Here is a 16,666-nt window from a genome sequence, read left to right on the forward strand (position 1 = left end):
TCATTAATACTGTATTAATGCTGCTTTGTTTTCTCTCTCTCAGGTTTGCTCTCATGCTACGTTGTTCAGCCAGCTCCTGGTATTGTGTACACTCCAGAAATGGAGAGTCCAATAGAGTGCTATGTTAAAGTTCACCTTGTGTACCTGAACTCTAAGTCTGCTCTCCAGAGGATGGTGGCTGGTCTTGTCATTGCTGAATGGGCAAGACTTGATGTCGCAAACATTTCATGCCCTGAAACTCTCAAGACAAGACTACACCAGTGTCTGTTAGAGTGTGTTTATTTCGATGAAATAGCCGTATCTTTCACAAGACTGCTTTCTGAAACCCGGGACTTTGTTGCAATGTTGAAACATTACAAACTACCCTTGGACTCTGAAAAATACAATAAGGTAAATTTAGGAAAAGCCTAACTTTTCTTAATTCATATAAATTCAAGTTGCTATTAAAAGATATGTATACTGTATGTATGATGAATAAGTGCTAACAAGTTACCATCATATTTTTCTGAACACTCTATCCCATAACAGAACTGAAAGTACTCTTATCGCCTTTCTGTGCAATGTAAGTCTACTATTGCTTCACTAATGTCTCAATTCCTAAAGAAATTAAACCCAGTGGTTGAATGGTTGAATGACCAACTAGTTAACTATTTAGCACTTACTGCATTCTTTTATCATGTCTGCTTCTATGGTCTATGTATTAACAGTAGCTTCCTACCCGGCTATCCTGGATTTTATTCCCAATTCTGATTTGAACGACTGCAGCTGGGTGCACACAGCTTTGGATGAATTAATAGAGTAGAGAACTGGATTAACATTCCCATCTTGCAATCACAGGAATAGAACCAACTTTTGGGTGGTTAGGCCGTGTGCATTTTGCAGAGTTTCGCCCAGACGTGCCATTTGGGCTCATCAGCTGGATTGGCACGCCCCTCCACACGCCCCTGCACATGGCCTAACCACCCAAAAGTTGGTTCTATTCCTGTGATTGTAAGATCTGCGGCCGTGAAAGCCATTTTTGATACTCCCATCTTGGTCATCCTAGTAATGGTTTTCTGTTTCTTCTTAATACAAATGCCATGATGGTACAACAAAACCTCGTTACAACTTTTCTGCTGATGACAAGGAGAGAGTACTTGTTAAACGAGAAAACGTACCATTTAAAACCCAATTAAAAACTACTTGGCAGGGATACGGAACCACTTGATACTCCTTTTTTTTTCCTTCAATATTTTATGTTGTGTATGTGCAGCAAAAGCTATATACACCGCCTCTGAACATGAGAGCAGAGTATTAAATAGTATGGAAAATGCAAGAGAACTAATGTGAAAACATTTACACCGGGGCCCATAAAAGTATCAGCTTATTATTATCTAGCTTATTAAAGCTGGATTGAGTGGCCCAGGTGGTTGAGGCGCTGGCCTCCTGACCCAAGTTTGGCAGGTTCGATCCTGGCTCACTCCAGTGGTATTCGAAGGTGCTCAAATGCGTTAGCTTCGTGTTGGTAGATTTACTAGCACATAAACGAACTCCTGCGGTACTAAATTCCGGCACCTCAGCTTTTCCGAAAACCGTAAAAATGTGGGACAAAAAGCCAGTAACATTTATTACTATTTCTTTCTAAAACGAATGTGTAATGGTGATTTTTTTTTTTAGTTGAAGCTTTGTGTGTCAGACGAGATGTTGCAAACTTTGGGCTGGGAAGATTTGGGAGTAAGGAGACGAGCTGCACGACTAAACAGTATGTTCCGAACTGTCAGTAGAGAGGTGGCCTTGAATGGCATTAATAGACAAATAGACTTGAGTGGAGCTGTGAGCTCTCATCCAGGAGATAGTGGGCATGGACCCCACTGTCGGCAACCCTAAAGATGGTTTTCTATGGTTTCCCATTTTCACACCAGACAAATGCTGGGGCTGTACCTTAAATAAGGCCATGGCCGCTTCCTTCCCACTCCTAGGCCTTTCCTATCCCATCATCGCTGTAAGACCTATCTGTGCCGGTCCAACATAAAGCAAACTGGAAGGAAAAAAAAAAAAAGAATTCAAGAAGACTGACTGGGGCAAATCGTCATTTATAAGATAAGGAATGAAGGATTGAAATAGTTTGTCAAGGTAAATGTTCAGTAAATTTCCAAGTTGTTTGAAAACATTTAAGAAATGATTGGGTTAACTAATGATAGGGAATATATCACCTAGATGACAGCCCTAAATACAGATGATTGCTTGATGATTGATTGATTGATTGATTGATTGATTGATTGATTGATTGATTGATTGAAAGTTATTTTATCTTGATTATTAAACCATTTCTTGACTTTCATATTCATAAGCTATCACAAGACAGATAGGCACCACACTACTGAACTTTTCATGATTATGTTCCTAGTCCGTAGGTAGGCTATTACACAACAGATATTCACCACCTTTCACTGTATAACTCAACACAGAATAAAAACAAACTTCCGAATGGAATGTGAAATACAAGCAGAAACAAGCTCGCTGGGTTATTCAGCAACTTCACTGCTAACCGGCATGCAAAACTTAACTTTCCTGAGACTACCAGAATGCTCCCCAAAGGTGCAATATTTACCCTGTGAGGTTAAGGAATTCAGTGCCTTTTCCCATTTTTGCACAGTTTTATCCGACGTGCTTCCTGTTGCATGGGCTCTCATCTGTGTTGGAAACATATACAGTGGATATAAAGATCGTAATCAGGGCTGGGAAATATATGGTCTTACTAAGCGGCGATAGCAAAAATTTGTGACTATAAGTTAGGTCATTTTACGTAGATTTGATATGGTGCGCATTGGGACTTTGAATTTACGACATGCTAAGTGAGAAAATGTTTTTTTTTTGCTAGGGGCTTTACGTCGCACCGACACAGATAGGTCTGAGAAAATGTCTCAATGTGGAACACACTAGTGAGGTTTCACTGTATATAGAATATAGTTCATGGCAACTTCCTTCCCAATTCTAGCTCCACAAATTACAGATTCATATATTGGTGCCGGGCTGAGTAGCTCAGATGGTAGAGCACTGGCCTTCTGAGGCCAAATTGGCAGATTTGATCCTGACTTAGTCCGGTGGTATTTGAAGGTGCTGTAGCATGTTAAAGAATTTCTGCAGGATAAAATTCTGGGACCTTGGCATCTCCGAAAACTGTAAAAGTAGTAAAATCAATAAGATTAATTATTCACATATTGGTGCAGATACCACGTTGATGGGTGATCATATAAAACGTATCATTCACCAAGTTCACAGACTGTCGGCATCTTGTACTAATCACATTAAATGAGGTAACATGTCCTATTTCTTACCCATATCTAGTTTCGAATAATAATAATGATAATTGCTTTATGTCGCACTAACTCCTTTTATGGTTTTCGGAGATGCCGAGTCTCCGTAATTTAGTCCCGCAGGAGTTCTATTATGTGCCAGTAAATCTACGGACACGAGGCTGATGTATTTGAGCACCTTCAAATACCACCGGACTGAGCCAGGATCGAACCTGCCAAGTTTGGGTCAGAAAGCCAGCGCCACAACCGTCTGAGCCACTCAGCCTGGCATATATCTAGTTTCAATCCACTTAGTCCTTACACCAGGGGCTCCAAACATCTGGTGATAACTTGTCTTTAATCAGGGTAAGGATGTGGAAGATACTCCAAATTGATATCGCAATGTTTAATTATGCCTGAACTGTATGGATCCTCATATTATCATGTTTGTTACACAGCATCAAAACTTACAAACCTTTGACATTTTGATTTGATTGAAAGTTTCAAGTGGCATTTGAGGAATTTGAAATGTGATAGCTTCATGTCATTACATTCCCGCAATTTAAATAACGTCACCATCATCATCATCACCATTGATTTTCCGCTCCAGTAAGCCAGGTGCAGGTGTTTACGAGCCTCTTCCAGTTCATCCTGTCCATCCTCAGCTGATGTTCTACCTTTTGCTGCCAATTTACATCACATTTGGCAAGGTCTTTGAAAATTTGCATTCCCCAACTATCACGAGGCCTCCCTCTGGGCCTCTTACCAACTTACAATGCTCTTGGTTTCCTGATTGGAGTCATCCTTCTCAAAAATCCATACCATCATAATCTGCTTAATTCTGAGGTATCCAACAGGCTCGTGTCCAATCCAAGTTGTTTTTGAATACTTCCATTCCTTATTTTGTCTCTCCTTGTCTTTTGGAGACATGACCAAAGGAAATTAATTTCAGCGGCCTGTAGGCAACTTTGTGCATATCTAGTCAACATTGCCGTTTGCAGTCCACATGTTAGAATTGGTACAAGATACGTTTTGTACAGCGTGAGCTTGCAAGCTTGGGGAAATGAGTCATCCCAAAGTAATTGATGAACAGAGTTTTAGAATTTTCATCCAGCTTGTATTCTATTGCCTATTTCTTGGTTTATGGTATTGTCAGAAGAAATGAAGCTTCCTAAGTATTTGAAGTTATTGATAATGTCTACTTCTTCATTTTGCACTTGCAGGTGAACTGCTTCAGGATATCAACTCATCACTAAACTGAGGGTTTTAGTTCGGCTGATGATCCGTCCCATTCTTTCAAATTCTTCTTGCCAAAGATCTAGTTTAACATTAACTTGCTTCTGTCTCATTCCATAGCATATCATCATCAGCAGTTACAAGTGCATTTGTTGTCTGATCCTTCATTTTCTCTGCTTTTATAACCTAATCCATTATAGTAACAAAGAGAAGTGGTGATAGACAACTTCTTTGTTGGACTCCGGTCTTGGTTTCAAAACCGGTTGACCTGCTTCCTTGAATTTGCACACAGCTCTTTGTCTCTCGATATAGCTGTTTTACTCGAGCTATAATCTCATCTGGCACTTCTTTACATCTCAGACGTTCCCATATGTGCTTGTGTGGTACATGATCATATGCTTTCTCAGTATCCAAGAATACAACTGTAACCACTCTATTCTTATCCCAGTATTTTTCAAAGAACATTCCTTTCGAAACTATGAGGTCTAGCGTTGATCTGTTCACTCTAAATCTATCGTACTCACAAAGACGCATACACGGGATGCTGTCAGTTGTGTACATTGTTTTATTTACAAATTATGTACTCGTTATACACACACTGATGAACTGCCATCTTGAACAAAACAAGAAGAAGAATAATGCCACATTAGCATGTTAACCAACTACCAACATAACAAAATTATAACACGAGTTCACACACAGAGTTCAGCTAATGACTCCTCACTAACAACTCCCGCTAACAACTCTACACAGTCTCTTTATATACCTTGCCTGGTCAGGCTTCTAGAAACATATGACACAACATGTTTTCTTGAATTTCCTCAAGTCTCCAACAACCTATTTATAAATGAATAGAATATTCTATACTACTCCACTGACAAAGATGCGTTTTTCTGGACTATTACCATGTGTTGCACAACATTACATTGGACTTGTACATCATATTTACAGGTAATAATAAATTATATACCATTAATTATATGTTCTTACATTAACTAAACTCTTATTATTATACATACAGCAGATGTATCGTGACATAACCTAACATGTTGCCATTGATGTTTTCACGGCCCATACTTATAGACATGATATAGGCTTTTGGGCTTATGCCGTGTCAAGAAAATAAGATGAATTTCTTTGTTTCGCAGAGAACTAGCTCTGCGTCATCAGAAGAAAATCTCGACTGTCTACGAGAAAGCCTTCCAAAACATTGAGGTTTGAATTTAGACGTTACCTAATAGAAGTGGAAATGGTACGTTCATTTGACACCATATGGCTCCTCGGACGCGTTAGCGTTCCGGAAGCTGACGGAACCATCAGAATCAGTCTGAGGGGATCACATAACATATCAGGCGTATGCACATATGAAGGTATGATATTGACACAAGCCTGGGATGAAACATCTGGCGATGAGGAACGTACTAATTTGGAAAACACCAAAACGAAATAACAATAGTGAAGGGCCAGGGAAGGGAACTACCTACATAAATCTTTAATGGCTGGCAACCAGGTATTAATTGATACCCAGTGTCCCTGTTGAAATTGTTAAGATTTCTACATATTTCCACAGCTTCCCATATAATCCTGGACCTGTAGTGTCTAGTGTGAGTAAGAGCTTGAGCATCTTGGAACTTGACATCATGACCCAACGATAGAGCGTGCTCAGCTATTGCTGATTTGTCTGGCTGGTTGAGACGAATATTACATTCTTGTTCCTTGATACGAGTACCATTGGACCGGCATGTTTGGCCAATGTATACCTTACCGCAAGTACAGGATGTAAAAGTGGAGGCAGTTTGTCCTTGGTTTTACCCAGACTGTGAGCAGTTTTGGTGACGATGCCAATCGCTGTATTTATATTGTGTTTGCGGTGGACCTTAGGAATTCGCTCTGTGGTATTATAAATGTAAGGCAGGTAGGCAGTTCCCTTCAGTTCCTCCTTCTGTGAGCTTTGCTTGGTCGTTTTTCTAGGATGCAGAGCTCTATGAATCTGCAAATCGCTGTAACCATTACCCTTGAACATGACTTTGAGTGTGTCCATCTCCACCTGGATGTTTGATGGCTCACAATTTCGTCTCGTCCTCTTGCTAAGTGTTGTGAGAATGCCTTGTTTTTGTGCTGGATGGTGGTGAGAATCTTCATGAAGATAGCGATTTGTGTGTGTAGGCGTACGATAGGTGGTATGTCCCAAGGAGCCGTCCGATTTCTTTCTTACTAGAACATCCAAGAAAGGAAGGCATTCGTCCGACTCAATCTCCATAGTGAATTAAATTGAAGGATGTTGCTGATTTAGGTGGTTGAGAAATACAGTGGAACCTTGATTCTCCATTTTTGGAGGGACCATGGGAAAGGAACGTACAAAATGGGAAAATGGAAAATCCGGGAACGAATGAACCATCAACAATTTGGCAAAACATGACAAAAATGAAATATGTATACCTACTTATAATCTTACAAAGACCCCTAAACCAAACCAAACTACAACCCCAATGGGCCTTTCGCCTACCAAGTGCACGCCCTCAGTCTGAAGGCCTGCAGATTGCGAGGTGAAGCATGGTCAGTGTGAGGAATCCTCTCGCTTGTTATTCCGGGCTCTCTAGACTGGGGCCGCCATCTCACCATTCAATAGCTCTTCAAAAGTAATCGTAGAATGAGTGAACCTGGAATCAGCCCTTATATCGAGGTACAAATGCCTGACCTGGCCAGTAATCGAACCCGGGCCCTCCAGGTGAGATGCAGGAAAGTTAGAGCGCAGGGCCGGCTTCAAACATTAATTACCGGTATGCGACCTAAAAATCTCGAAACTTTACATTCAGTTTTACCGGGGAAACTTCGTCAGTTTTGACTCTGAAAACTTCTTTCAGTTCAGCAACTTTGATCTGCCAGAGCCAAACTCTTCGAAAAATCTAATACCCGTAATGGCAAGCCAAACAACAATCGACCACAAGTAGTTTTTAATTCTGTAATCTAATAAAATAAAGAGCATTAGATACAAAAGTGCCCGACATGTTGGCAAAATCCTCTTTTTTATCTTCCATTTTAATTTGGTCATTGGTACGGTATAACTGTTCATAGTCAGTTCATGAAAATCATGTACCGCGTAAATTAGGTCTACAACGGCTTTTAAAGGTTATGTTGAACTCGAGAATATGGTTTCTTATTGTTTCAAATGTAAGTGTCGATCTTCAAGTTCTTGAATGCATTAAATTCAATTCTGCCCATCACTAATCACAATCAAATTGGAAGGAGAAAAAATATCATTAACACTTCCGAAATTACAATTATTCGTGACATTGAGCTCAGCTGGAAAGCGCGCTCGCTGTACAAGTCGGTACGAGTGCGAAATTATACAAAGCTTTAAATATAACGTGCACAAATTAAATGACTGCGGTTTTTACATTTTAACACAAAAACGTGAAATTCCCATTCTTATGTTAGGACGAAAACAGTAATAGGCAATCCCAAAACCTCCCATGGCTTTATGTATGTAAGGTGCAACATCCGTTCTGGTCTCGATAACATAATCATGTACGATAATATTAAAATACTACTGTAAATTTGTGTTACTTAAGAAGGAGCAGTTTCGATTCCTGCCTGAAAGCCCAGTGACTATACAGTGCCCTGAGGGAAATGCCGAAAACCTGTTTGGCAATATACTCGAAAAAAGTAAAAAAGTAAACATCTAACCCTGGACTTAATGTAGATGTTTTGCAAGTACGAACATTTGGCAAAATTCCTTCCGTCTTCAAGTAGAGCTGTCAAAATGCGCTCTGTCTCCTTCCTATTGTTGTGGACGCTCTGATTTATGCTTTCCACGGATTCTCTAAACAGTACCACCCGAATGCGATGCTAAGATGGTTCCTTATGCAAGTTTGCTGCCGATCGCTTTTCCAGTACCTACAGTACTTCTCAAATTACTGCAATGACGAGGCGTTAACACCTAGATCTGTAAATATACCGTAGCCGACCTTTTGTGAGATGCAGTTTCTTGAAAAACGCGTGATCGAGGATTTAGCGTTGATGGGACTGAAATTTCTGGATGGTTGATCCGGGAAATCGTTTCTTCGAGGAACGGGTAATGCAGGATTTTTACAGCGTGATTTAAATAGGATGCTTGCGGGACGACGTAATTTGAACGAATAATATGGAAAACATAGTTTCTGGGAACGTATAATCAAGGTTCTACTGTAGATGAAGTTTCTCAGGACTTTCTGTCCAGACCACTAATGTATCATCAACAAACCTTGTGTCCAGGGTTAGATGTTTACTTTTTTACTTTTTTCGAGTGTATTGCCAAACAGGTTTTCGGCATTTCCCTCAGGGCACTGTATAGTCACTGGGCTTTCAGGCAGGAATCGAAACTGCTCCTTCTTAAGTAACACAAGAGCTTCACGGTGGCGTTGGACACATGAATGGTAGGGTCATGTGAGCTCAGTCTGTTAACAGGCTCTGACAATGTAGCCGAGATCTTACTTATACTTGTCAGTGTCCATAACCACTGTCACATTACCCTTATCAGCTCAGAGAATGGTCAGTTCAGGTTTGACGGGTGCCAAAGCAATAGCGTACTTCTCAAAATGCTGCATAAAGAAATTAGCCACTACAGACGAAAGTGGACTTCCCATAGCTACTTCCGTCTGTTCGTAAAAATTCCCACCCTACAAGAAATAGCTGGAAGTCATGCAGTGGTAAAATAGCTTAGTAATGTCCTCAGGGAACAGGTGTTAAATGAGAGACATGACCAAGTCAATCGGCACTTCAGTGAACAAGGACTCCACATTGAAACTCACCAAAATTGCATTAGGTTAAAGGGTTTTGATTGACAGCTTGTTGACGAAATACCAAGAGTCCCTGATGTATGATTCAGTATGTCCTATGTGTGGCGGAAGCAATTTGCTTCGGTATTTAGCCAGAGCATACGTAGGAGAATCTATCGCACTAACAATAGGTCTGAGAGGAACATCTTTTTTATGGATCTTAGGCAGTCCATATAATCTAGGTGGCACAGCATCCCCGGGGACAGATGTTTAGCCTACTCTTTTGGAATTGAAGATTGCCTTAAGAGCTTCACGGTGGCGTTGGACACATGAATGGTAGGGTCATGTGAACTCAGTCTGTAAACAGGCTCTGACAATGTAGCCGAGATCTTACTTATACTTGTCAGTGTCCATAACCACTGTCACATTACCCTTATCAGCTCAGAGAATGGTCAGTTCAGAATCATCTCTAAGTTCCTTCAGAGTTCTCCTCTCACCTCTTGTTAAATAGGGCGCGGTTTCAACAGCGGACCTTATGAGTCTCACACATTTCTGTCTTAACTCCTCAGCCTCATCCGTAGGTAGTTTGTGGATGGCTGCCTGAACGGAAGTAATTAACTCCTCGGTGGGAATTTTAGAGGGAGTGACAGCAAAATTAAGACCTAACATGTTTTGTTACACAAAACAGATCATACAACACACACATAATAAATGATAGGACCATGACTTATACCAAATAAAGTCTGTACATAACTACGTAAATAATAATAATAATAATAATAATAATAATAATAATAATAATAATAATAATAATAATAATAATAATAATAATAATAATAATAGACGTAAACTACTTCATAGCCACACCTCACAAGTCATAATAATAACACCACCACTACTACCTACTAATCAAGCTTAATAATTCCACAATTTATCCATGGGTTTAGAGAATTGTTTCCATGTTATACTAGTTCATTACACTTGCATCAATATCCCCCTATAACTTGAAACAATTTCAACAGTCTATCACACTCATCAACTTGGTCGTAGATTATATCTTCTCTCTTCCTCGATCTCGCTGAATGTGCTCTCCTCCTCTTGACCGGATCGTGCCATGTCGGGGGTGGTGTCGCCTCACTGCCAGCCTCCTTCTTGGTGGTAGTCGATTCATTCTCCTCTTCACATCCAGATTGTGCCGTGTCATCAGTACCCTCTCCTCCAGAGGTGGACCCGTGGCAGTACCAGGTGCGAAACCTGTGTGAAACCCTCCAGTCTTATTACTGACTGGGTGGTTACGTCGCAGCACTTGTTGGCCTGGTAGGAAGGTATGGGTCTCTTCAACATGTTGAGCCTTGGCCTGGGTTAGGGATCTCTTCTCGGCCAATGCTTGCTTTTCCTTGATGTCCTGTTGCTGCTTTTGCTGCCACTCTGCTAGGGAAACAGCTGCATCATCTTGACCAGAAGTGGGTGATGGATGAATCTCCCAATCCCCAGTGCCATATAGCTGTCAACCAAGGAACAGCTCTGCTGGAGAATAGCCAGTGACACGGTTGATGCGTCATCGCAGGAGGAGGACACAAATCCATGTTGTTCTTCCTCGAGTTCAGGTTCAACAACCTTTCTGATTTTTCTCTCCAGGATGGTCTCAAATATTTTTAACCCATGAGATAGAAGGGTTACACCTCTATAGTTTTTTCACTTCTTTCGGTCACCTTTCTTAAATAGTGGAATAATCACTCCTTGCCTCCAGTCACTAGGGATTTCATTTTCTTCCCAAATCTTGTTTAGTAGTCTGTACAACCATTGTATTCCAGGTTCTCCAAGTGCTTTGATCATGTACACACTGAACTCGTCCAATCCTGCAGACTTGTTGTTTTTCATTTTACATATTGCTGTTTCCACTTCCAGCCAGGTCAAACTCTCTGCATTATAATTTATAGGGTTTTGAGGGTCATCTTGTGTGTCATCCATTGTATTACAGTTCAGTAAGTGATTGAAATATCTACAATATCTACTGAACTTCTGTAATATTTCATTTTCATTTTTAGTTACCTCTTTGTTTGGAAGCTCTACTGTGTTGATAGTACTATTATCATTTCTTTTGTTTTTAATAATGCTATACAGGAGCTTCTTGTGTTTTCCTTGCCCTATTCTACTGGCAAGTTCTTTGCATTTCTCTTTCTCAATGTCAACTATTCTTTTGTCCTGTAATATTTTTTTTCTGTATAAAATGATAGTTCATCCTCGATTCCACTTGGATTTCCTCACACTCTGCCACGGTACAAAGCTCTTCTTGCACCAACTTTTACATCCTCATTCCACCATGCTGTTTCTTTGGATTTTCATATTTGGCTCTGCCTTCCACATACTCTCTCTGCTGTCTTCACCAATACTCTCCTCAGGTTATCCCATTCCTCATTTGCATATCTCAGATCTTCTTTTGGTAACACCTTCCGAACATATTCTCGAAACATTTCTTTCACCGTTGGCTTAGAAAGTCTCCAAGCTTTTATTTTTGGTGTTCTTTTTTTGTATACTTTAAGAGGTTTTCTTTTTGTGATATCTGCAACCAACAACCAATGGTCTCTATCCAAATTTTCACTAGGAATTACTTTGACATCATTGACAATCTTCCTAACTTCTTGGTCGGTGAGTATATATTCAATCACAGTTCCATATTCATCGTCCCAACTATATCTAGTGATCTTATGCATGTCCCTTTTCTTGAACCAAGTGTTATTTACAACAATATTGTTCCTCATACAAAGATCTAGAAGATGTTGGCCCTCTGTCTTCCTATTCCCCATTTCATGAGAACCCAGGGAGGATTCATAGCCCAGTCTGTCTGATCCAACCTGAACAGTAAAATCTCTCATTACTACAAATACCAAATTTTCACAATTCATATGATCTTCCAACTTAGACAGGAAGGCTTCTTTTTCTTCATTTGAACATCCTGATTGTGAATAACTTCAAAGGGTTAAAATTACAGTATTACAGCACATAGAAAAATCTATAGCAATTGAAAGGACATTAAACATATAATGTTACAGAATGTTGGGGTATTGCATCATCTGGATGACTAGTTCTATGGTTCCAGCAAGAAACAAATGTTGCTCCTCTTGACTCTTTGTATTGGATGGGTAATGTTGTACCTATATGTATCTCCAGTGGTAAGACATTGTAAAATATCATTTCTAAGTCTTTAGAGCCTCTCCATTTTTTCACACAATATTTTTATTGGGTCTAGCTCATTTGATACCCATCTAGTGAAAAGTTCCTAGTACTGCAGTTTCTTGTGAATAGTTAGATGTGCAGAACTATGACAAGGTCTTAAGCCACCATGTCAGCTATAGCATCAGGAGTGTTTGCAGAGTTAGACTGGTTTGTAATATTCTGCATCTGTTAAATCTAATATTCAGCTTTTAAACTTACTGTTTAACTAGTATGTTTGGTGATGATTATAATAGCTGTTTTAATGGAGTAGAGGGGGAATGCCTGTATACTTATCGAAGCTTCTCGCTGTATCCTCCAATGAATTTTTTTTTTGTTTGTTTCTTACCCTAAATACACTTTTTTTTTCTACAAAAAAAAAAAAAGAAGAAGAAGAAGAAGAAAGCACACTGCTCATCAGGAAAGGCCTGTCATAACTGATAACTGTCTGCTTAAATTGTGCATTTTTGAAACTGTTAATGTTCTTTTTTTCTCTGTCATCTATGTACGGTAAAACCTTGTTAATTCAAAGTCGTTGGCACTAAAAAATCGGACTTCGAATTACGTTATTTCGAATTAACCACCAATTTGTAATTCAGGAGTGCCAACCGTTGCTGCGTTACAAAATATTCTAAGGCCAGTTAACCTTGATTCACAGTTTAAACCATTTTCAACCATTCAAATGCCATGGAAAAAAACTATTTCCAAAATGCATCCAAGAAGGTGCATTTAGAGTATTCAAATAATGCATTTGGATAACTCACTGACAAACATAACTTCTCGCACCGAAAGAAAGAAAGAAAGAAAGAAAGAAAGAAAGAAAGAAAGAAAGAAAAGGACTATTCAAAGATGAGGAAAAATCTATGCTGGCTCCCATGTGCAAGTGCTTTATTCATTGGGTTACTGTTTGTTTGCATGTTAGATGCCCTGTACTTACACAGAAAGTACCCGATGTGATTAAAACATCGTGGCTAATCAAACTTTCCTATGACAAGGGGTGACAGTCTCTCACTTCCTTCTGCATGACATTGACAACACAATACAGTCACTCTATCCTTGTACAATTTCCTGCCATGGCACTTTTCTCGTAATTTAGAAATGTAAACACTTGCCGCGTCACAAAGTATTCTAAAAGACCCATTAATGCATGCAATCGCCTTGATTCACAGTTTAAACTTTTCAAATGCCACGGAGAAAACTATTTCCGATATGTATCCAACAAGATGCATTTACAATGTTCAAATAATGCATTTAGATAAATCACTGACAAACATAACCTCCCACAACGAAAGAAAAAAAATCACAGGATTCAAAGACGAGGATAAATTATGCTGGTTCCCCTGTGCAAATGCATTATTTTTTGGATTACTCTACCGTTTGAATTTTTAGATGCCTTGTACTTGCACAGAAAATGCCCGACGCCCATAAAACATTGTGGATTATCAAACTTTCCTATGACGAGGTGAGGAATTCTCTCGCTTTCATGTGCATTGCAATACAGTACACTGATCCTCCACCCTTGTACGATTTCTTGGCTGGCACTTTCTCCTTTAAAACCATAAGACCATTTGGGCTCGGCATTAAAAGAAAGCAATGCAGTTTCATCGGTAATGACAATATTGCTTGGTGCCTACGAATTGATTATATGAGCCACGCTTTTTTGTCAACTATCAGCATCGCCACTGTTAGCTGATTCTGTTTCTCCGCACACTGCCTGCTGCGTGATATCATGGCATTCCTTAAAACATTGAATACAAAAGAATTCAGATTTCACTTGAACTTAACAATTATGAAGCATACTGTAGACACACCAAAGTGTGTGAAAGTGCAGAAAGCTACCCCTGCACGTACCATAAGACACATTCTATCATGACGCGAGTACATTTTGAATTTAAATTACTCTGTAACGTACTGTTGTTTTAAAATGTAAAGGCAGTTTCAAATTAAAAATCTGAATTTTGTAATGGGGCCGACATTGTACTTCGAATTACGAATTATCTGTACTTCAAATTAAACAATTTAAATAACATGGAAAACTGTTTCTCATGTTTCCGGGAATGAGAGCTTCTTCGAATTACGCAGGATTTTGAATGAACCAATTTCGAATTATCGAGGTTCTACTGTTCTACTGAAAAGTTATGTGTGTTATATGTTTTACTCTTTTAGAAGAGAATGGTGACAAATTTCAACTTGAGTGATATATTAAGAATGCATTTGATATTGACAGAAAAAAGGGGAAAAATTGCACATTTACGCATACATAAAATTCATGCTATAAACTAGAATTTTGCATATAGCTGATACTGTCGGTAAAATTTAGTATTATTTTTTATATGAAGAAATTGAGTTGGCTTTGTTATAGCCATCATTTTGTCTTATCCATGTGCAACCAGATCAGAGCATTTCACTTTCTCTCTTTACCACTCCTCATCTATCTCACTGTTCTGGATGCACTCTTCTTGAGTGAGTCCACCCAGTGTAATTTGGATCTTTCTTGACCTCTTTCCTTTTACTTGCATTTCATTCTCATTTGACTAGTCCAAACCATTTCATCTTAGATTTTCTCCATTTTATTATTGAAAGGTGTTCGTACCTTCCACTCGTTGACTCTTAAAGGGTTTTCATTTCTTTAAATCATCGCTTGAATCTATTTTTAGTGCAAAATTCAAACTGCTTCCCTTCTTGTTTTTAATGGTGACCTTGTCAATGAAGTAATTATTTAATTTGATCAGCTAGGTCATTTATCACAAAACTTAGTCATAATAGCTCATCATACATTAGAAAGTATCCATAATATTAAAAAAAAGTTATGAAAAGTGATGAAGTTATTAATAACATTAATTTATAGAATAGCTAATATTTCATTCATATTGCTACAGACCAATTCTGTTGTTCTTCAGAATGAATTTCTCAGATATTGTGGTGGGATTTTAAATATTTTAGCCTCCTTTACTGGCTTTGAAATTAATAGAACTCCTTCCTCATTTGTCATAATCCTGCACATTTTTACAAAACAGTGGTACAGATATTGATTCTCCTAAACTTCGCTTTTCTGTGAATCACAGTTAAACACCATTCCAAAGAATTTTTATTTCTTTAAATCATCGCATGAATCTACTTTCAGTGCAAAATTCAAACTGCTTTACTTCTTGTTTTTAATGTTATTTGTGGTTGCATTTCTAATACAGTAGAACCTCAATTATACGTTCCCGGAAACTACGTTTTCCCATGTTATTCGTTCAAATTACGTGGTCCTACGAGCATCCTAATTAAAGCACATTGTAAAAATCCTGCATTAAACTATTTCCCAGATCAACCATCCATAAATTTCAGTCCCATCAACGCTAATACCTCGATCGCACGTGATATTGTTCAGAGAATCCTCAGAAATCATAAAGCAGAGAGTGTCCGCAACAATTGGAAGGAGAGACAGCGCATTTCGACAGCTCTACTTGAATTTAAAGATAAAAATTTCATTATGTTCCGTATTGAACTGTATTGAATAGGTTGAACCACTTAATTTCTTATTTCAAGCTCTACCTGAATACGGAACGAGTATCATCAAATGTTCGTACTTGCAAAACGTTTACATTACTGTGCAGGGTTATTTACTTTGTTACTTTTTTCGAGTATGTCACTGAACAGTTTTTCGGCACTTCCCTCAGGGCACTGTATAGTCACTGGGCTTTCAGGCAGGAATCGAAACTTTAATACTATCATATATGATTATGTTATCGAGACCAGAACAGATGTTGTACCTTACATACGTAAAGCCTTGGGATTGCCTATTATTGTTTTGGTCCTAATATAAGACTGGAAATTTAATGTTTTCGAGTTAAGATGTTATAAAAACATTACATTTAAAAACTTTGTATCATTGTACAATGAGCACGCTTTCCAGCTGAGCTCAAGGTTGTGAATAACCGTAATTTTGGAAGTGTTAGTGATATTTTTTCTCTTTCCAATTTGATTGTGATTAGTGATGGGCAGAATTGAATATAATGTATTCGAGAACTTGAGGATCGATACTTACATGTGAAACAAGACCATCTTGTTCGAAACCTGGTCTTTTCAAAACCAAGACCATCTACAATAATATTGTAGTTGGTCCTGTTCGAAGGGAGGTACATTCAGGGAAACAGGGTGCGCTAGGGAGCGGTGTTAAGGGAACAGCGAACTGGAAAT

At 38.9% G+C, this 16,666-nt stretch overlaps 1 protein-coding gene across 3 annotated transcripts in view; it reads left to right on the forward strand.

The window, feature by feature from the left end:
- Hel89B (histone acetyltransferase 1) overlaps nt 1-16,666 on the forward strand; it is a 570,925-nt gene that overhangs the window by 236,912 nt on the left and 317,347 nt on the right. For all 3 annotated transcript variants that reach the window (XM_067150030.2, XM_067150029.2, XM_067150032.2), the window contains exon 14: nt 44-390. In XM_067150030.2, coding sequence (XP_067006131.2) covers nt 44-390 — 347 coding nt within the window. The remainder of the gene's footprint in view (nt 1-43; nt 391-16,666) is intronic.

The sequence above is a fragment of the Anabrus simplex genome, chromosome 6 (assembly GCF_040414725.1).
Source record: "Anabrus simplex isolate iqAnaSimp1 chromosome 6, ASM4041472v1, whole genome shotgun sequence".
In the NCBI taxonomy this organism is placed as follows: Eukaryota; Metazoa; Arthropoda; class Insecta; order Orthoptera; family Tettigoniidae; genus Anabrus; species Anabrus simplex.